At 55.3% G+C, this 20,964-nt stretch overlaps 1 protein-coding gene across 6 annotated transcripts in view; it reads right to left on the reverse strand.

Annotated features, from left to right (window-relative positions):
* LOC103673843 (BTG3 associated nuclear protein) overlaps positions 1 to 20,964 on the reverse strand; it is a 129,023-nt gene that overhangs the window by 24,686 nt on the left and 83,373 nt on the right. For all 6 annotated transcript variants that reach the window (XM_040633195.1, XM_040633197.1, XM_040633196.1 and 3 more), the window contains one exon: positions 67 to 210. In XM_040633195.1, coding sequence (XP_040489129.1) covers positions 67 to 210 — 144 coding nt within the window. The remainder of the gene's footprint in view (positions 1 to 66; positions 211 to 20,964) is intronic.

A 20,964-nucleotide genomic window follows, 5' to 3' on the forward strand; every position in this document is an offset into this window, starting at 1 on the left:
CTGTCTTCACGCCTGCAGAAGCCCTGTCCACAGACGGGGCGTCCGCTTCCAGAAGGGGGGACCCACCTGAGCCGCAGTGGTATGGTCAGTCACTGGAGCCAGCTGGACGTACTGGACCTGGATGTCACTGCCCTGGAGAGGCGAGCCGTCTACACCCGCAGCAGCAGGGTCGGAAGAGGCCACGGCTATCAGCTGGGCGCCCTGCAGCACCTGGAGAGACAGAGCAGACCACGGTCAGCACCGACAGCCGCGCTCAGCCAGGGGCCAGTGCTACTCTGCCGTGGCCACACGAACCCAGGGAGGTGGCCAGGCCCACCCTCCACGCTGTGGGGTCCACCTGTCTCGTGCATCACTCTGAAAGAACGTCTGATTGGCAAGCGTGCGCATGTGTGGTGTGACCGAGCTATTCTGCTGCATCCGCAAGTGACCATCTCAAACAGCCACACGCTGGACAGAATGACGGACTTTCAAGCCACATAAGAAAGAGAGCAAGCAGCTCAAGTTCTCCAAGAGTAAAGCTCAGGGACGTGGCCGAGGGGTGTCTGAGAAGGCTGGCAAGGAGACGGTGGGATGTGGGACCGAGAGACCAAAGCTCCGAAGGCCTTCCAGAAATCACTGCTGTTTGAGGTTCATGGAAGGGGAGACCCCGGGGGAACAGGAGATGGCATCACATCCTCAACCCACATGCCAGACACCTTCACCGGCTCTTCCGGGCAGCCCCCTGAGCGCTCGAGAGCCAGGGAGACAAAGCCCTCTGACAGCTGACAAACGCAGTTATGAAGCAACACAGAAACGCGCATAGAGTTAGGGACCCGTGGCTCCAGGTGGCACGGGGAACAGCTCAGAGCGAGGAAGTGCCGTCAGGAAGGCGGAGACGCTGGTGGTTGGATGGGAACCCCCAGAGGATGGCAGAGACCGAGAGGAGGAGGCAGATGAGAACCCCGGGGCTGGGCTCTGGACAGCCTCCCCACTCAAGAGCACCCCCAGACCCAGGCTCCCTTCGCACTCAGCACACCTGGTGCTCCAACAGTCAGGCAGGTGGGGGGTGGTCAGGGCATCCAAGGCTTCGCATTCATGAGGGAGTTGCCATGAACTGGGGGGGTTTGTACCTGGGGTTGTATCCCTCTCCCTTCAAATTCTATGTCCATGGGACCATCCTCTGGATTTTTCTTGGCGGTCCCCAGCAGGGCAGCGACGCTCACGCTTCCTGACCAGCTCAACTGCCGCCCGCACCAATGGTCAGAGCCAGGAAGAGGGTGGGGGTACTCAGAGAGAGAAGGGGCTGTCCACTCTGGGGGAAAGGCGGGCTTGGGTACAGATTACCAAGAGTCTGTATAAAAATACGGTCTGTGGTTTTAAAACAACACTGTAGTTTTCGATGAGCAAATGTTCTATTTCTTTAACAATGAACCCACCAGTGGGGAAAAAAACAAACGATAAATCCAATTATTAGAATGAAAGATAGAAAGCTCTTAACAACTTTTTTTCTGCATCTTCAGAAACCACTTACAGAGTTTCACATTCTAATACCAGCTAGCCATGCTAGGAAGGCTGACACCCCAGACAGGTGCACAAGGTCACCCCCGGGCCCTGTGGGTGTATCCCCGACAGGCACTCTGCAGGTGGGACTAAGGTAAGGGTATCAACACAGGGAGCATCCTGGGGTATCGGGTGGACCCAATGTCACACGGGCACCTTGAAAAGCAGAGAATCTTTCATAGACGCGGAGGAGCAGAGATGCAACAGGAGGAGAGCCCTCTGGCCAACTGTGGGATTGGAGGATGGAGGACGGGCCAGAGTCAAGAATGGGGCAGGTCTGGAGGCCAGGGAGGTCGGGAGACAACCCTCCCCTGGAGCCTCTGGGAGGAGCCGGCCCGGTGATAGCCTGACGTGAGCCCTGAGAGGCCCACGCGGGATGTGGACCTCCAGACCGTGAGAGCGTGAGTGTGTGACCTTCCCTCAGCTGCTTCCTTCCAAGGAGCTGGCTTCTTGCTCCCCCAGGGCAGACCCGACAACAACAGCTCCTTTTCCATCATAAGCCATTCGTGCAATTGAGTGTTCAAAAAATAGGTGGAAAAACCGGCGAAAACTGAAGTCTCCTGTATTACTCCCTGGACCTACTCTCCACCAGACCTCTCATGGTCATACGATAAGACCTGGTGCCACGCACAGGAAGGCAGCCGGCCCCCACGCGACCCGCGGGACAGCAGCCTCGGGCCGAGCCCGGCCCCACTCCCCGCAGAGCAGAGCAGAATCAAGCGCGGGGCGCGCTCCCAGGGGACGCTCGCTCGCGGTACACCAACTCAGCCCCTGACAGCGAGGAAAGAGCCAGATGGGGAAAAGACAGAAGGGAAGGGGTTCTCAGCGCACAGGAATTTGCCCCTCGGTGGGTGGAGAGGGGGAAGGAGGGGCTGGAACAGTCCACCAGCGCCCGCGGCTGCCTCACTTAGTAGGCTTCTGCTGGACCCTGGACTGAGCGTAAAAACCACGCGATGTTTGGAAACACGGGAGCAAAGACGTGAGGCGGTCACGGTTCTGTCAGCACGGCACGCCGTACAAGAGCCCTTGGTGCGCTGACTGCAGGTCAAACCATCGACTATTCGTAATGAAGGCCGTGCCATCACACAAGCGTTTTCTGAGAAGCTCTGCCTTCCTCCGGTTTTGGCGGTGAGCCAGGACCGCCCCTGACACAGGGCTCGTTACGGTTTCCTGAGGGTGAGCGGCTTCCTGTCGGCGCCACAGTGAGGCCACTCCTCATACGGCCTACACAGCTGGTCACATCGTAAGAATGAGAAGGTCAGAAAGCTCGGAATCTGTGCTACGTTATGACAACGGAGGCCGTGCCATACTGCGCCCCTGTGGGGCGAGCAGTAAACCCCTCACTGCCGAGCTGCGGGGCACATTCTGCTCTACCTTTGCCGTTGGACAACGGAGGGACGAATCATGTCACCAGCACAGGGCTCGGTGCAGGACACGGAAGGCTGCGGTCAGGGCAGAGACAGGTGCATGCGACTGGCACACAGCAGGCAGTGACCAGGGCACAAAGAGAGGCACAGACCCGTGGGCTGAGAGGCGAGGACCCAGCAGGTGTCACCCCACGGGCCTCGGGGGGTGGGGGGGTCGGCCTCCCGAGCTGCTCACAAGGAAGCCAGGAGGGAGGGGACCTTCCAGCTACAGACGCACCTCCACTTGAACCATGACGTCATGACGCAGCCGTGTTCCAGAAGGGTGACACACATGAAACGGGGAAAATAAAAACAACGCTACAAAAACCAGTTGCACAGGAATCTTGCCTGCCTGCTCCGGACTGAAAGCACCTGAAAGCACCAAGCAGCCTCCTGAAATATACAGGAGGCTGAGACACAACATGTAGATTTGGGACTTAATTTTAAACTGGTGAAGAATAAAACCTATTTATGTCAAATCTGAAAGGCAGAGCCGCAAAAATGAGGTCACATGCCACTGTCACAGGGATCGGTGTGGCCCCAGAACAGGCACAGAAAGAGCACAATCCACTCTTGCTGTGCTGGGAGGACGGGAGGCCGGCACCTCCGCCTCCCCCTGCTCTAGGAGGAGCAGGAAGTCTCGGAGGATGGGCTTCCAGCTCCTTCCCACTCATTTGATGTTTGCAGCCTTTTCCCAACAGGCTCTGGAATGCAGAAAAATCTAACAGGAATGCGGTGGGCTCCCAGGCCAGCAGCCAGCAGCATCACCTCCGGAGGCCGCCAGCCTGTGGCTGACCTGGGCGTGCGCCCCGCTCCCCGTCCAGGCCCAAAGGCCGCACGAGAGGCACCTGTGGCCGGGAGCGTGCACCGCTGCCTTCCCAGCTTCCCACACAGCATTTCCCTGCACGACTGGAGGCAGAGCCAGTGACTGCCAGACAAGGAGAAACGGTAGAGGGTATGACCCTGAAGCGGCCTACTAAGGGAATCCTGGGTCTAAAAGCACTGTGTTTTTTGAGGGCACACATCTGGTTTTCCTCGATACACTGCCAAATTGGAAACTATTTAATACCCAACTGAAATAATGCAAAACTGGTGGAAAGCCTAAAATAAAAGCAAGAAGTCCAAGGGCTTTTCAGGAAGGTTTAGACACAGAACTCTGAACCCAACTGAGAATGCGCTCAGAGGGAACAACCAACCAACCAAAACCCTCCTGTGATCACAGTGTGATACACGTGTGTGTGCAGTACACGCATGTGTGGCCAGGAGCAGAGGCGACACCACGACCTCCACGGTGCCCTGGAATACAAGGTCACGCACTTGCCTTTGTCGTCCCCCTGGGCATCCAGCTTGGTAAGGGAACTCAGTCAATGAAGTCAATTCTCTCAAATCTAGATGTTAGTTCAAGGAGTAGAAAAATGAGGACTTGAGAGAGGGACGCCCCAAATCACTCGCGGCCAGGAGGCCCACCAGCCCAAAATCTTCCTCCTTAGTTTGCCCAGCAAGTGCCAAACACAAATTATCACTCTGGAGCCTTTAATCCCTCTGACGGGAACACTCATGTGTTTCCCAGCTTCCGCTGTGAGTGCGTTCACCAACCAAGTCGCCATGAGTACACGGTCAGGACGGAGCACAAAAAGCCATCATCGGCAGACGCAGACCGCCGCTCCTCCAGGGCCGTCCCTCAGAGCCGCAGAGAAATGCCCTGTGAGCCGCCGTCCAGATCCTGTGCACATAAAGACGCTGCGTGACCAGCAGCAATCCAAGCGGCTCCTGCTGTCTGCTCTGAGCCCATTCCAGCATCGGAGCACAAGCCTCAAACACAATCTGGGGAAAAAGCAACACAAAACCTAAAAATACAATAAAGCAGAAACGGAAGTCTGGAGATACTTGGTATTCATCCCCCATCACTCCAGATAAAGCAGCATTCCTGGGAACAAATCTTAACCATGTGTTTTAAAACCTTCCAGTAGATTGGGGCAGGGTCAATAATTCAGCAAAGTCAAATTCAAAGACCTCCAGTTTTTCCCATGGGTTCCAGGCCTTTGGCTTCTAGAAGGGGCACACGGGGTGGGCGGGGAGTGGGTGAGACCGAATAGGAGGAAAATGAAAGGTCGGTATCGATGACACATGTGAGTGGGTCACACCCACTTGGGGCCGGGAGAGGTGGCCCGGGGTCAGCCAGCCTGCCAACCTGCACACTTCGTGCCTAGAAGCAGCTGAAGGGCCAGCCACGGGCGGGCACGCCGCTTCCGCTCTCTGTCCCGGGACCGTGCTCCCGCGGCTTGGGTCACTGCTTTCACGTAGAAAACTCACTGCACAGAACAAGAAAACTTCTCATGGCGTTCGCTGTGTGGGAGGGGCAAGGCCCCCTTCCTCGAGGTCACTTCAGTAGGACGCACTCATAAGGGCCCGCACCTTAGGGGCCTACAAATGCCAGCACCCCTGTCCTCCCAGCCTGGGGGGCGGGGGGAGCCGGAGGCTGCACTGAGAGGGCGCAGGCTTCAGGGTCCCGTGCAAACGGGGCCGCACCTGGTAAGAATGATGAGCAGCCCCCAGGCCTCGAGGGAAAGGCCGGGAGAGGTCCCTCTCGCCGCAGGGCGCTCCCCAAGGGCAACGCTGAATGTGTGTGTAAACCTGAACGGTTCATCAGGCTGTAAACACACACGGGCCCGCGGTTCACGCGGCCAGATATCTGCAGTGAGCTGCCGGCTAACGGCGCCTGCGTGTTCCGCACACAGGAGGCCGTGGCCTCAATCAGCACAGTGTTTTCCTTCTACTCTGAGAAAAAAGGTTCGGAAATGGACTTCTCTGCTGAGCAAGATTAATCACATGCCAGAGAAGGCCCAGTGAGTGACAGCGTCTCCCCTGTTGGCCAGGACGGCACTTCTTCCCTCTCCAGACATCCATTCCGGAGGCGACCCCATCCCCACCGCCCAGTCTCAAGGCACAGCCTGACTGCAGGCATCAGGAGGCCCTCCCCACACGGCCCTTCATGTCACACAAACCAAGGACCGTCAGTGAGCTCAGGGGGCAGGGCGATGGGGAGATGGGGGGTAGGCGCAGGCATCTCCCCGAGGCCCCACACAATGTCACCTCACCGCAGCTTGCCCCGGGGTGCAGAGCTCGGGCTCACCACACATCTCTGTGGCACGTGGGCCCGAGGAGGGGAGCTATGGGCCCAACTGTGTCCCCCCAGATGTCTACGTCCTAACCTCCAGTACCTCTAAATATGGAACGAGGGTCTGGAAGGAGGAGATTAAGTTAAGCAGAAGTCACACAGGAATCGGATGGGTCCTGATCCAGTGGCAACTGTCTTCCCAAGAAGAAGGACATTTGGACAAGACATGGGAAGGGAAGGCTGCCTCGCGACTACAGAGGAGAGGGTGGAGGGATGCTTGGAGCTCCCCAGGAGCCGGGAGAGGCAGGCGGATGCCCCCCAGAACCCCAGAAGGAACGCAGCCCCGGGAACCCTATTTTGGACTTCCGGCCTCCCGACTGTGAGAGAGCACATTTCTGTTGATGTCACACAGTGGGGCTCACTGATTTTGGGGTGCTAGCTCAGGAACAGACTTCCCACCTTCAGACGCTCCGGTGCTGTGCAATAACCCACGCCCAGGCCACCTGGGCCACTCCAGTTGACAGAGCTCAGACCTTTTGCCTCCAGAGGACATCGTGCCAGCTCCTCCCTCTCCCTCACCCCTGCCGGCTGCTCACACGCAGGTCCTCTAGGCGGGCCGTGAGGGCAGCCTCCTCCCTGGCCCGTTCCTCCACCGGCAGGGTGGTACATTCCCTGGATGCCCTGACAGGTGCAGGGCTGGCGCTGGTCAGGTGCAGGCGGGCTCTGAGGGCAGCCAGCACACAAGAGAGGCTGCCGGGCAGGCACACGCGGAAGAACACGGTAGGGCCAGGCCGCCAACCAGAGCAGCGGGACCCTGGCAGGAGCTGCTCCCGCTGCTTAGAGACCATCGTGAGACAGCTGCCAAAACTGAGACAAAACAAGTGACGGTCTCTTCAAAAGCGCAACGCCAATTTTCTATTATGAACTGGCCTCTTCCGGACCAAACTCCAGTTCGTCTGCAGGAGAAGGGGCGCCTCCTCCCCCAGGCTGACGGCATGCTCCTCCCCCGAATCAGCACGGGATCAATGCTGACTGGACCCCACGCATCCCTGGGGCTGAGCCCTCCCGGAACCCCGCCCACCTGACCTAGCGTCTCTGAAAATCCCACAAAACAGGAGGATTACTGTCTGCTCAAAAGGTGTGGGGGGCAAGTAGTCACAAATACTTTCAGGCCTGAACCCCGTTTCTGCACCCATAGCAGAGATCAGTCACAACACCCCAAATCCCTTCCAGGAACAGACTAGATGCTATGGAAGGAATGTCTGTGTCCCCCCCAAACCCCTAACTTCCAGTGTGAGGAAGGTGAGGTGCAGAGGGGAGAACCTGGGATACGATTAGTGCCCTTCTAGGAGGGGGAGACACAGGGCCTCCGCACGTGTGCACCAGGGAAGCGCACCCCCAGCAAGGGGGCCCTCATCCGGACCCACCATGCCAGCTCCTGACACCAGCCCACAGCCTGCAGGACTGTGAGAAATCAGGGTCTGGTTAAGCCACCCCATCCGTGGTGCGGGTGAGAGCCGCCCGTGCGCACACAAACAGCCCCTTCCCTCCATCCAAGCCTCTCCCACGCGCTCACACGGGAGCCCCATCCTCTGAGAACGTGCAAACACATTCACAGGGACAGAGAACAGCTCGGCTGGATGGGACACTGCTTGTCTCGAAGGCACGGGGCACCCAAGGAAAGATTAATGGACTCTAGGCATCAGACAGTGCAAACGTGTCCCTTCGGTGTAGAGAATGTCTTTCAACTTTCTCCTCGGCAAAAACCACTCACACAGGAACACCTGCCCGCTGGCCAGGGGTGGGCTGCCTCTGGGGAGGAGCGTGTGGGCCGCTGGAGAAGAGCGAGCTCACTCTGACTGGACACTGTGCTCCAAAAACGCCCACAGCCTATCCCTGCTACCACTGTGCCCTGAAACCAGGAAACCAGCAGCATGAATAACCAGGTGGGAGGGAGGGAGGGCAAGTCCCGGCCACTGAGCTGGGCCAGGGCACAGGGGCAGATACACAGAAGGAAGACGTGGAGCTCAGGCCCCCTCCCCCTGCACCCCTGCCCCGGCCAAACCCACAGAAGCCAGAGAGAGCAGCCCACGACCAGGCACGTCCTTGTCGCGCTCAGCCACAGCGCGTCCTCTCCAGGGTGCTGCCGGCGGCTACAAGGGTCACTGTGCCTACATGTGAGCAGGACTGTCCGAGCAGGGAGCCTGCAGGGAGCAGCAGGACTGGCCGGCGTCCTGGGGCCTCAGCCCAAGTCCGCAGCGCTGGGCACTTGGCAGAGACGCCATCTTGTTTGTTATCATCAGCTCCACGCTGCCAGGGAGGAAACAGAGCCTCAGAGGCTAACTCCGAGCGGGGACCACAGGCCAGTAAAAATACAAGCAAACAGAAGCAGCTTTGAGCACGGCTGTGCCAACTCCGGCCCGGCTACCTCCCAGCACGGGGCCAGAGCCGACCACGCGTGAGTGAGACGGTCAGGGAACAGTGAGGAGGACAAGCACACACTGCCCACGGGGCTCCCAACACCGCGGGAGACCATGGAGGCCAAGCCCTCGCCACCTCAGCCTCCGCGGCAAGGAGAAAACAGCCGCAGGGCTTCAGTTTCTCTCGGGCCGATCGTCTCCTCCCAGGGGAACTCCCGCGGATCACTGGCCACTTCTCTCTCGGGTGCCAACGAAGCGTCATCCCAAACGGAAAAGAATTCTCTCAAAAAGACTCACCCCTTGGTTACACCACGAAGGCCTATTTCTAAGGAGGCAAGACTCCCCCTCCTACTTCAGCAAACCTCCCGCTAACCGCGCCCCTCACAGAACCTCATCAAGGCAGCGGCCAGCAGCTGGCGGCCTGGGAGGTGCGCGTGTCCCTCTGCCGGCATCACTGCTGGGGAGGGGACGCCCGCGCTGGCGGGGCGGCTCTCCCTGGGCTGCTGGCCGCGCACGTCGTCACTCTCCTGAAGGCTTCCGTTGTAAAATCACGTGCACGCGGGCGTCGGCATCGTGCTCCAGCTCCAGCGCCAAACTCGGAGCTCAGGCCAACCGACAGCGCAGGGCACAGGGCCGTCCCCAATTCCAAGCCACAGCATCCAGCGCTATGCAGACGTCCGATGACACAACAAACACTAAGTGAGACTGTTGCTGCAGGCAAACGCCCTCGCTCAGAGGACATGAAAATGCAGAATATTAAAAATCAGTCTGGGTCACTTTACAAGCTTTTTATTTGTTTTACTTTGGGAGTGAACATGAAACAATGACCTGAATTTTATAAATAAGTGACTATAATCTCTAGATTATTTTTCTACCCGTCATGTGTGTTGTGCACAGAGCAGCTAGTAGCCCAATGTGCTCGTCCCCCTCTCCACCTCCTTCTGGCACGCACATGCGCACGCACATCGGACGGTCTCAGACACTCTACTCTCTCTCCAGCCCAAACCCCGTGGCACTCACACATACTTCACCTGGGGACCACAAAGCCTTAGAGGCAAGATAAAGAAAGAAGGCCACGTATTTCACCCAGTATCTCTAAGTGCTCCCCTTCGTACCCGTGTGAGAGGAAACAAGGAAGCTTTCAGGCTGCTCAGAATAGGGTGGAAATCATCCAGATTCTGTGATCTGTTACTGGGTCAGAAACTGACCCCGTTCTTGCCTTGTGTCCTCATGCTGGCATTCGTACGGTTCTGCTATGGACCGTCACAAATTTCTAAACCTCAGTCCTTACAGAGTTCAGAACGGAGCTTCATTCCTGGAGGTGCACACCGGAGAGAGTGCTGTGGGGTTCTGTCTGCCGTGCCCGCTGTCGGCGGGAAAACTGTACCCAGCACAGGCTCCTGACGAGGGAGGGGGACCTTCTTTCTCACTGTCCTTCAGGTTCCCAAGATCAGCAAGTGAGTTAAACCACATGGGATGCTCTGAAGTCACTCAACACACCATCGAAACAGCAGCTTACTGTGTTAGCCAGGCTCCCCGGTCAGAACGGACCCAAGATTTCTAAAGATTCCTCATAAAAAGACAATGAATTGAATACTCAGTGGTTCACTGAGCTTGAGAAACTTTTCTTCTGTAGGAATTCTGTCATGTGACGGCTTGAGGGCTCTGTTGACCTCACCTGGGCTCCTGCATCTTATCCCTCAGGATTCGGCACACGGTGCACCTCTCACCACCACACTGGCCAGCAGGTGGGTCCTCGATGGCTCTGCTTCCTCCCTGCTCAGTGTCCCGAGGGACAACCATGTGTTTCCGAGGTCTCCAGGCCTTGAAGACCCACCGCACCCCAATGGCAGCCCTACCAGCCCTGACTCCCTGGCTACTCTCCCTTTCTGCAGTGTAAGCCGAGTCCACGGGGAGGGCGGGGAACAGGCTTGCGTTCTAGGCAAGGGGCCCGTGAGAGTTCCTGAGTTTGCATAAAGGAAGAGCTGGACGTAACCGGAATAGGGATGAAATGTCCTAACAGGTGTCCGTCCCTCTATCACTCTCTGCCTCTTTGACGAGAAAGAAGGGAAAACTCCGTGCAGTGATAGGGACCCTCCCTCCACAAGCCAGAAATTCAGAAATCCCGTTCCTGGGGCAGCAGTGATGACTTGGTTTCCCCTCAGCAGACGTCCCCTATTGGGATGGCCCCTAGAATAGGATTCTCGGGTGTCAAGAGCCCTTTACATGTCCCTTAGCTGTTCTGCCGCATTAGCCAAAACGCCAGACACACTGGCACGGGCTGCGGGCTCCGGCCGCCCACCCAGTCACGTGGACGTCCCCACCCACGACACAGCAGGCCTGCTTGCCACAGACGCAGACACATTTAAAAGACTGTGACAGAAAAGCCCAAGGAAATCACCACACCTCCCTTACACAGAAAAATTTCAACTTGGATCCCACCAAAAAGAAATGTTGGAATTACTCAGAAGTCACAATTTTTCAGCTTACTGGGCGGTAAGTTTTAAATAAGTGCCATTCTATACATTTCTAGGCTACTTTTCATGATTAAAGTTATCAGCAAATATATGGTTCCACTTCCAAATAGCTTAAAAATGTAAGAGTGTTTCAAAATGCCTTGTATGTATGCATCTTACAATTAACTAAGAGCTAACTTGGAATAATTATTATCATATTCATTCATCAACATGTAATCACCAAGAATTGATAATGTGATACCATACTGGGTTCTGTCAAGAACAGAAATGAATAAAATTTGTGGACCTAATGGTATTAAAACAATTTAACCTTCTAAAAATACTTGAAAATGATTTTAAGGCCTGCCCTTGATTTGAAGACCCCCTCCCCTAACTGTCTGCAGTCACAAGACTTGGATGTGCGATCCACCCAAAGAGGCTCAGGCTGGGCCGTGGGCACATGACCAGCACGGAGTGTGTCCAGACAGTGGGGAGAACCACTGGGGTACCTCTGGGGTACCGCAAAGCTCCTTCAGCCTCAACTACTCGGGAGCCCCCTCAAAGACAACACCATTTCAGCTACGCAAAATTCTGGAAACATACGTGTGGTCATTAATTCATGCAACTTCTCTCGAGAACATGTCGTAATATCCTGCCCCCCCCCCAAAACCACTGCCCAGCATGGGACAGCCCGGTCCGTGACCACCGCAGGGAAGCGCGACCGGCCTACAGTAACAGCCGCAGCACCAACTCACTGTCGGCAAGCCTGAAGCGACTGTCCTTGCCACTCAGAGACGAGACGCTCCAGAACACGTCCGTGGGCGTTCCGTGCCCCCTGGCAGCCAGTCCGTGTGGCTTCCTGTAACAGGCCACTGCTGGGGGCCACAACGGTTCCAGAAGACCCGGAGCCAGCAACAGGAATCGCAGAGGCCCCCTCGGCCCCGTCCAGGCCAGCCGCCTCACACGGGGTGATGGACCCACAGCACAGCGCTAAGTCGGGGCTGGCGAGGCGGCCAGGCTTCCTCACTCCGGCGACAGGAGACGCACACTTGTTTTTGTGACTCTTCTAGGATGTTTTTGGAACTCATTAACACCAAACTCATTCTGCTCTGGCCTTTATGGCTTAAATTCTATTTTCCACCATCTCTAGTCAGGGAAGGCTTTTCCATAAGGGATTAATTCCCTGAACTACCCAGGTCCTCCAAGATTTCTGTTTGTGTTTGGCACGCAACACAGAACCGTATTTTCTTGAACGGAACGTTTTTATTAGAAGTGAAGTGACACAGTGTGTGCTGTCTGGGAGGCTGAGGCTGCCCCATCTGCTGGGGCAAACCACCCCAAGTGGACCACAGCCTCCCACAAACACAACACTCTCTCACCGCCACAGATAAAGGCCCCCCCCACACACACACAACACACTCGCGACACAGACACCCTCCTTCTTCTCACCCACTCCTTTTCAAAAGAAGTCGTGCACATAAAATGTTGGATACTTCCTGACTCTTCTGATCTCTTCCCCAGCTGGGCTTAGAAGGCCCCATTTCACGGAAAAAAATCTGAAAGCTACTGAAATTTACTTTCAAGTATGAGGAGGAAGACAAATGCCAAAGAAGTGAAGAGAGCTTTCGGGGTTTCAAGACCGCCAAGCTGTTGTTAGCTGGGTACTGGTGAAGTTACCTCGCAGACTCACAACGAGCACAGCCTGGACCTATTGCTGTGTCGCCTACCTTTGTTTAGCACAAGTGAACAGTGTGTGCGCCGTGTGTCCGTCATTAGAGACGGGCCTACCACCACACACACAGAACTCTCCAGGTGTTCACGTGAATGCTGCTGCTTAGCTGACAGACCCACGTGAGCTCTTCTCACGCACATCTCAGAACATCAGCTACAGCTATTAAAAGCAGGGAGTATCACAGCACACATCTAGTAAAAACAGCACCAAACCGCCCTGTGACTCACGCTCTAAGCATCATAACTAAAGCCCAAGTCGTGGCTAACAATCTCCCAGATGGAGAGAAATAATGGACCCAGATTTGAATGTTTCAGTAGCTAGGATAATGCCTAGCAAGAGTTTGGTACAAAGTGAGTGTTGAATCTTCCTAAATCTGAATCCACTGGATCCGAGTCCTAGGCTGTGCATATGGCCTGTGTCAGGAAGCAGCCCTGAGCCCCTGCGCCCCCCGCATGCACCACGTGACTGGAAACGGCTCCCACGACTCGCCCCTTCCTTCCCTTGTGCGTTTCCATAAGTCCCCCTGCTCCCTACAGGAGAGCGGAGGAGCCTCATGGAGGCAGCACTGGCATCTCAGGGGCACCAAAAACGACACAGGAGGCACTGTGTAGAGAAGACCGATGAGAACACAGCTCAAGACAAGGAACGATCCCACTCGATCCCACGGTGGAGGCAGCAGCAGCAGTGAGGGTGTTGGAGAGAGCCGGAGCCAGGGTGCGGCTCCAGGAGTCACGGGATCCACCCCGGGCTTTACCTCCCTGCACAATCCAGGAAAAGCTACCGGTCCTATCGCCAACGTGCACACGGATCCCAACACTCCCCTGGCTCCTGCATGTAGCTCATCTCCTGCCCAGGACTGCCACAAGACGGATTATGATCCAGGAGGGAGCATGGGCCCAGCTCCGGGAAGGGGACCCCGAAGCCCTACAGGCAGAAGGCTCGCTCCTCACGGAACTGTGGGAGGCAAAGCACAGTCAGCTCTCGAAAGGTAATCTTTGCGTGACAGGGAACCTTGCTACCTCGTGTTCAAGGGTAAAGCGACCCCTAACTTCTGGTTCTTGGTTGTGTCTTAGCGTTTAACAACTTGGTATTAACTGTTAGAAAAAAGGCACCGGCGCCCTCTCAGGAATGGGTGCCTGTCCTTGGGTGCTGAAGAGCCCCGTAAGCAGAAGGGAGCCGTGGCCATCATGCTCCAAGAGGGACTGGAGCTCAGCCCGCGGCGGCAGCCAACCACCCAAAACCAGACTGCTTCTCGAGCGTTACCTCTAGTCACATGGATACATGTTTAGGTCTTCGTTTTCTTAAACTCCCAAAGAAATGACATGAATGCTATGAAAAGATATCTCAGAAATTGTATAAATGTAAATTTTAAAAATCAAAACTTTCTAAAATGCAGAAAAGAAAGATTTAAGACTTTCAGCAGTTCCGTAATTACTTCACAATGTATAAGCACAAAAATGCATCCATTTCATCTTCAGCCAAGCCGCCCCAACAAAGCACACCGTTCATAAATCACGTGGAGGTTCTCAACGTGGGTCTGTGCCACATGGGTGGGCTGCTGTCTGAGGTCACGCCCCTGGTGCTGACAGACTCACCCCCAGCCCATCCGCCTGAACAGGGAGGGTCAGTGCTGGGACCTGCAGCGTGTTGCGTGAGTTACGCAGCCAATGTCTCCACAAGAACACTGAGGTGCTCTTCACTGCAGTGCTGTCCCCACCTTAGAGTGACCAAACTGCCCCGCAGCCCACGCTCCCTGCCAGCCCGCTGTGCGCGTGGGCAGAGCCCCTCCCTGAGCACAGCACGGGCCCTGTCTTGAAGGACCTCACAGTCCAGCCACACTGCACGCAGGGCGGATGCCGAGCGATGCCGTGAGCCTCCGTGCAGGCAAACCTCTACCTCACCCTTCCCAGCTCCAGATTACGGCACAGACATTCCACGCCACCCATCAAAGAAAGCAGGGTCATCAGATGGGTTGGCAGGCCTACAGCCTTGGTTCTCAAACGCTGGTTACATCCCCTCTTGGAACCCTGCCACCGTGCCTTGTGGCCCAGGGCCACGAGGGGAGCCTGAGTAGGGGTGGACTGAAGGGCTTGGGTGGGCAGCCTCACTGAGTCCCTGGCCACAGGCCAGCCCAGCTCCAGCCCCAGGAGCAGGCCCCCCAACAGGGCAGACTGCGCAGGCGCCAGATGACCCCAGTGATGCCACTTAGTGCCGAAACCCCACCCACTGCAACCACTAGCGTCCCCGTCCCCACAGCTCTACTAAAGGGTTTCAGCGCCTACAACTTAGCATCAGATATTCAAACTTGTGGATTCCTGCTTATTTATACTTTCATACAACTGAGTCATGACTCACCAGGGACTGGTTCTAATTCAGGCAGATTCAGAACTAGACTCTCCTCTACTGCCAACGCCAATTAATGTCAGAAATTTTTAGGGGTACAGTCCCTCCCTGACCAACCGTGACTCCCACTTCCACGACCCAGTGGGGATGAACCACTCGGTTCCAGTGGTCACTCAAAACGCTCAAGCCGCATCAAGGAGTGGCCGTCTCGAGAGCAGGAGGCACACTCAGTGTCTGTGGTTACCTGCCTCTATCCCCGCGGATCTTGCCTTAAGTACCCACACAAGCCCACAGAACCAGATCTGCATTCCCGTTAACTGGACTGAACCGCGTGGCTGCAAAGTCGCCATTGTCCCCCACGCAGGGCTCTCGGTCTGAACGGCATCACAGCACGCTCTAACTAGAACCACCAGTTCCTGGGCCTCATGCAATGTAACCCCCCCAAGAAAACAAGTGTCACTAGAGAAGGAAGAGGGAACAAATAAAGCGTTTTCGTTGTAGCAACGTAATCAGTTACAGGAGCCGTCTGGTCTTGATGTGAAGTCTCGTGGCTGGGAGCTCCGTGTCTCAAGCACGTGACCTAGAGCACTCTTGCTTCCACGGTGGCACCGAAGTCAGGCCCGTCTCCCCGCGGACCCCACGCAGCCCCCGCCGCAGAGGAGGCACGCCATGTGGCTTCACACCACCTGCCGGCGTGTCACAAGGATGTGAACTCTAATACCTTGTACTTCCACATCACAACTTGTTTCGTGAAAGCCAACTCGACGGCGTATGTTCAGAATACACGTCCTTCCTTTCTGGCCGCTTCCTCCCTCCACCACTCACACGGAACCTCTCTGCACGAGGTCTGTACTTGCACGCTTAATTCCACGACTGCGTCACCATCTCTCAAACTGCGGCTAATCATGTAGTTGTTCTTCCAACTGATTAGATAAATGTGAAAAATTACCGGGGGCTGGAAAGTGTTCAATCACATAAAATTAATCAGAACCAGAGCACGTACCGTACCTCTTGCTATCTAAACCCCGAGTGTCCAAATAGTCCCTACAAAGACTTGGCAACGTTTTTATCCAAAACTCACCACTCAAACTGAAAAACTGTTGTAACAAATTCACAGTCAACTGTGGTGTTGCATGTGATTTCTGAGAGGCCGGAGCCATGATTCATCTGAGCTCACCCACAGCTGCCGCCCGTCAGCTCTCCCTCCCCGTCCTAACGGTTACCCTCTTGAGGCCCAGTGTTTGCTTCTGCCGGCACCTGGGGACACTACTGATCGGGGCCAAATCGAGACAGTAGCTTTGAAGTCATGTCATTAGAGCACAGAGTCGCAGCCACGTAGAGAGCAAGCATGACTCACCCGGGACATTGCAATCAGTTCCCGAAGTTCCACCATCTGGACAGCGGGGCCTGAACGGCTCTGAATGAAGCACAAGTCCTCTGTGGACAGAACACTGACCTGAGGGCATTTCCTCTGGGAAGCGGGGAGTCTGGGAAGGGCTGGAATGCACCATCACTGTTCCCACTTGGGGTATCGGCCCAGAGAGCCACACGCACGTGCTCAGGGCGTCTCATGAGGGCCAGACTCTGACTCACAACCACAGAGTGCTTGCCTCTGGGCTCTAACAAGGGTTCGGAGAACAGAGGAGCACCCAAGGCTTCCCTTTACCAGACTCCACGACACACAGAGCCAGGTATACCTGTCCCACAGGTCAGGGGCAGAAGGGCAGCTTGGGACATAGAGGCCCCACCCCTCCTCTGAGAGGACTGCAGCCTACTTTTCCCCTTCCTACCTGAGAGAGCGCTTCTGGCAAACTGCAGGTGAGTCCCCCCATGGAGGCCAGGGTCCTGGAGTCCAAGGCTGAGTACTGACCTGTTGTACTTTGTGGGAACTGTGTGTGGTGGGCCCCCCTTTTGAGGCTCACATTCAAATCTTAAAAGTGGAAAACGTGTCACAGAGAACCTCTTGTTCCAATTATCCTGTCTTCCCAAAGAAGAGTGTGAAGTCCACATCCAGAAAGCACCTTGGGACGCCTGCCCCAAAGTCAGGAAACCGGACCGCACCCAGCCCACGCCACACACCCCCCTGCTACCTGCACACCTGCTCACGGGAAGAGCGCTGCTGTGAGAGCAAACGTCAGAACGGCATCTTCTCTCCTGAGTGCAAAGCCCGCACCGCGTCCCTCCGCCTGCAGAAGAGCCAGCCTCACGAGGCACAGAGCCATCAGGCTGACACAGCACTGAAGGTCAAGAGGCTGCTGGACGGTGAAACGCCAACAGCTCTGTGTCAGGGGAGTCCAGAACGTAGGGGCTGTGCCAGGAAAAGTTTCAGTGAAAGGACAGACGCCGCGTTACAGAAACACAAGGCACAATCTATCAGAATTTAAGGGTTACTCCCAAAGCATTTTCAACTGCACCATTCCCAATTAATGCAGAGAACTGGGCCAAATTCTAATCCTGGAGTATTCATCTAAAACATCTTTTAAAATGTCTTGCTAGGTTAAAATGCCTACACAACTTTACAAGCCTTTCCCGTGTATAAAGGGGCATGGCTGACAAAGCGCCGAGTCAGCCGCAGCCGGACTTCACTCCGCAGCCTCGGGGACGGGTGTCTGTGCTCGAGCGGTTACGTCCCCGCTTACAAGATCCAGATTCCAGGGGCAGGACAGAAGCAAGACTCGCTGAAATTCACAAAGAGGCTGCCTTGACTGAGGTGTTCCCTCTACAAGGGAAAACCGTAAGAGCTGGGCCTGGGCGTCCTCGCGGCCACTGGCACCCCAGCTCCTGTGTGCTGTCACAGGCCCGTCAGCGGCCAGCCCTCGGCAGCACCGTGGGCTCCCCCCGGGGTTCTCAAGAACACACACAGCGCCCCAGGCCTTCCAGCACCCCCTGTGCTCACCGTTCCCTGAGATGACCAAAATGTGTATGTCCGGCACTTCTATAACAAAACATTTTAAGTCATTTTTAAAAGCTAAATTTCTAAGCTAAACTGCTCTACACTGATTAAGCTCAGATGACCTCTTTTCTTTAAAAGGTTCATTCGTGGAATTAATTTTAATGAGCAATGGAATATATCCTAATTAATTAATGCTTTAAGTATAAAGCTTTCCAAATAACGTCTCTAAATCTCACACACACACGCACGCACGATAAAAGTGAAAGCTGTCCTCCTCTGCCAGACCCCGCAGGAAGAACCCCCCAGGCTGCAGCAGGGACAGCACTGGACCACAGATGACATACTGCTTTCTACGTATGAAGAGTGCAGACTCCCCCTCCCCAGCCCTGATCCACCACTCGGATACCATACCCGTGTGGTCAGGGGCTGAGGACCCACACCAATGGGTTTGGCAAATGCACCCACTCTCCAAGGAGTGGAGATGGAGACAACAAGCCTCCATCAAAGGCCACGCAGACACCCGTGCTGAGCACTGGGCGTGCCGTCTGCTCCTGGTGAAGACACAGCCTTCCTGACGCGGGCGCTACTGCCCTTCTCACCCTGGCGATGAGAACAAAGAAGCGAAGGCACATCCCCAACACAACGTGCTGATGGAATGGCAGCCCCGTGGCTTGGGTCCGGGCTGCAACTCTCCCAGCATCCCCCACCCACCCACCCCCCCAGCAACACTCCACTCCCAACCGGGCCCTCCTCTGCCAAAATGAGTCTCTTAGGAAGCAGCACAGCAGCACATGGTACCGGGGACACCAGTGGGGTGAGCCCATGGGGGTTCTGCACCTCCAACTCAGCCTCTCCTCTGCTCTCCCCTCCCCAGCCTGAGTCGGGGTGCTTAGCGGAAACGGGCTGATGTGGGGGGAGGGGGTGCCCTACAACCGTTAGTGCTCCCTGACAGAGAGCACATGGGAGATTCAGGCACGTTCGATCCAAAAGGAGCTGCAGGACCCCAGGGAGAAAGGCCCCCTGTTGCTGGCAGGGGCTGGCCTGACCCCCACGGCTGCTCCCAGCAGGGCCTTCCAGCACAGAGCAGCTGCACCTGGCCCTGCAGGACACCTCACTGCAGACTGCACACCCTGCGGCGGGATGTACAGACACCCGTGAACTCAGCTGTCCAGAAATTCAGTAGACGACACAAAGTTCCGCCCCTCCCTGGGAGCACCAAGTGACCTTTAGGCCACACCACCTGCCACGTGAGCAACAAGACGACGAGAAATACCAGAAACGGGGATGACAAGGTTATTAACACAGAGCCTGAGCCCAGAGTTCTCAGGGAAGGTTTCTTTAATACTCAAGTAATGCAGTATCGCAATTTTCCTGATCTAGATTAAATGCCTTCAGAAGTAAGCTAAAAAAGAGTTTTGAATTAAGGTGTTCATAATCCTTTTTCTTAAGCTTAACTGTGACTTTGGGGTTTTTTTTAAAGATTTTATTTATTTATTTATTCGACAGAGATAGAGACAGCCAGCGAGAGAGGGAACACAAGCAGGGGGACTGGGAGAGGAAGAAGCAGGCTCCCAGTGGAGAAGCCTGATGTGGGGCTCAATCCCATAACGCCGGGATCACGCCCTGAGCCGAAGGCAGACGCTTAACGACTGCGCCACCCAGGCGCCCCAGCTGTGACTTTTTTTTAAAAAAGATTTCTACGCTATTGATTTATCTAATTATCTTTTGAATTACCAAAATATGAAAAAAAAGCATATTAATGTTTACAGTGTAAACGCCACGTAATTGTAAATGCTTTAAAATTACTTAATTACAACATCTTAGAACTACAGGCTCCCAAGAAAAGGGAGAGATATCAGCGGTCACCTATTCTAGTACTTTTCAAACTATGAGCCATGAAATCGATTTAACATGTCACAACCAGTACTCAGAAGAGATTAAAAAAAAAAACAGAAAAAGAGAACAGAGTGAAAAGTATTAGAGCAACCAGCACGCAGTGAGGTTAAATACCTTTTGGTGAACCTGTTCCGACCGTGTGTGCACGTGAGCAAGAGAGGGCACTAGAGCCCCTAGTGCACACCTGTTTGCCACCGTGGCCCCCGACGCAGTCCGGCCACACAGCACAAACCCTTCCTCCAACGGGCAGACGGGCCCATGCTGTGCAGTGTAACCGGTCCTTCAGTGGGGGCCCGTCCAGGGGCCAGGGCGGCCCCCCATCTACAGGCCATAGTGAGCAACGACAAGCCTGAGAAGCAGGGATGACTTGGAGCCCAGGCCCAGTTGGCAGGCAGAGTGATGGTACCAAGGGCGCTGCCCGTGGTGGCTCCCCAGTCCACCCAGCCTCCCCGAGGTGGCCCCCTGTCCCGCATAAGTGCCAAGTTACTTCATGTAGAAGTTCCTGTGACCTCATTATTTCTCATTTAAAATGCATCTCAAGGGGCGCCTGGGTGGCTCAGTCGTTAAGCGTCTGCCTTCAGCTCAGGGCATGATCCCGGCATTATGGGATCAAGCCCCACATCAGGCTCTTCTGCTGTGAGCCTGCTTCTTCCTCTCCCACTCCCCCTGCTTGTGTTCCCTCTCTCGCTGGCTGTCTCTATCTCTGTCAAATAAAAAAATAAATAAAAAATCTTAAAAAAATAAAATAAAATAAATAAAATGCATCTCAAAATCATCTCATCCACCTCACTGCCATTTGCAATCCCTGCGGCTCCTAACATTGGAGAACTTGTTCGCATTTTTTCAGAATATTCTGAAAATCCATACTGAATTAAAAATTCTATTATACTGGGGCACCTGGGGGGGGGGCTCCACTGGTGAGCGTCTGACTCTTGATTTCAGCTCAGGTCATGATCCTCAGGGTCGTGAGATCAAGCCCCGTGTCGGGCTCCATGCTGGGCGTGGAGCCTGCTTGAGATTCTTTTCAATCTCCTCTCGCACCCGTGAGTTCAAGCTCTAAAAAAAAAAATTCTACTATACCAACCAGTAACTCAGAAAGCTCAACTCCCGTCACAAGCCTCGCACCTTTAATACCCAATGTGTCTGCACACCCAAGCCACG

The sequence above is a fragment of the Ursus maritimus genome, unplaced genomic scaffold (genome assembly GCF_017311325.1).
Source record: "Ursus maritimus isolate PB19 unplaced genomic scaffold, ASM1731132v1 scaffold_19, whole genome shotgun sequence".
In the NCBI taxonomy this organism is placed as follows: Eukaryota; Metazoa; Chordata; class Mammalia; order Carnivora; family Ursidae; genus Ursus; species Ursus maritimus.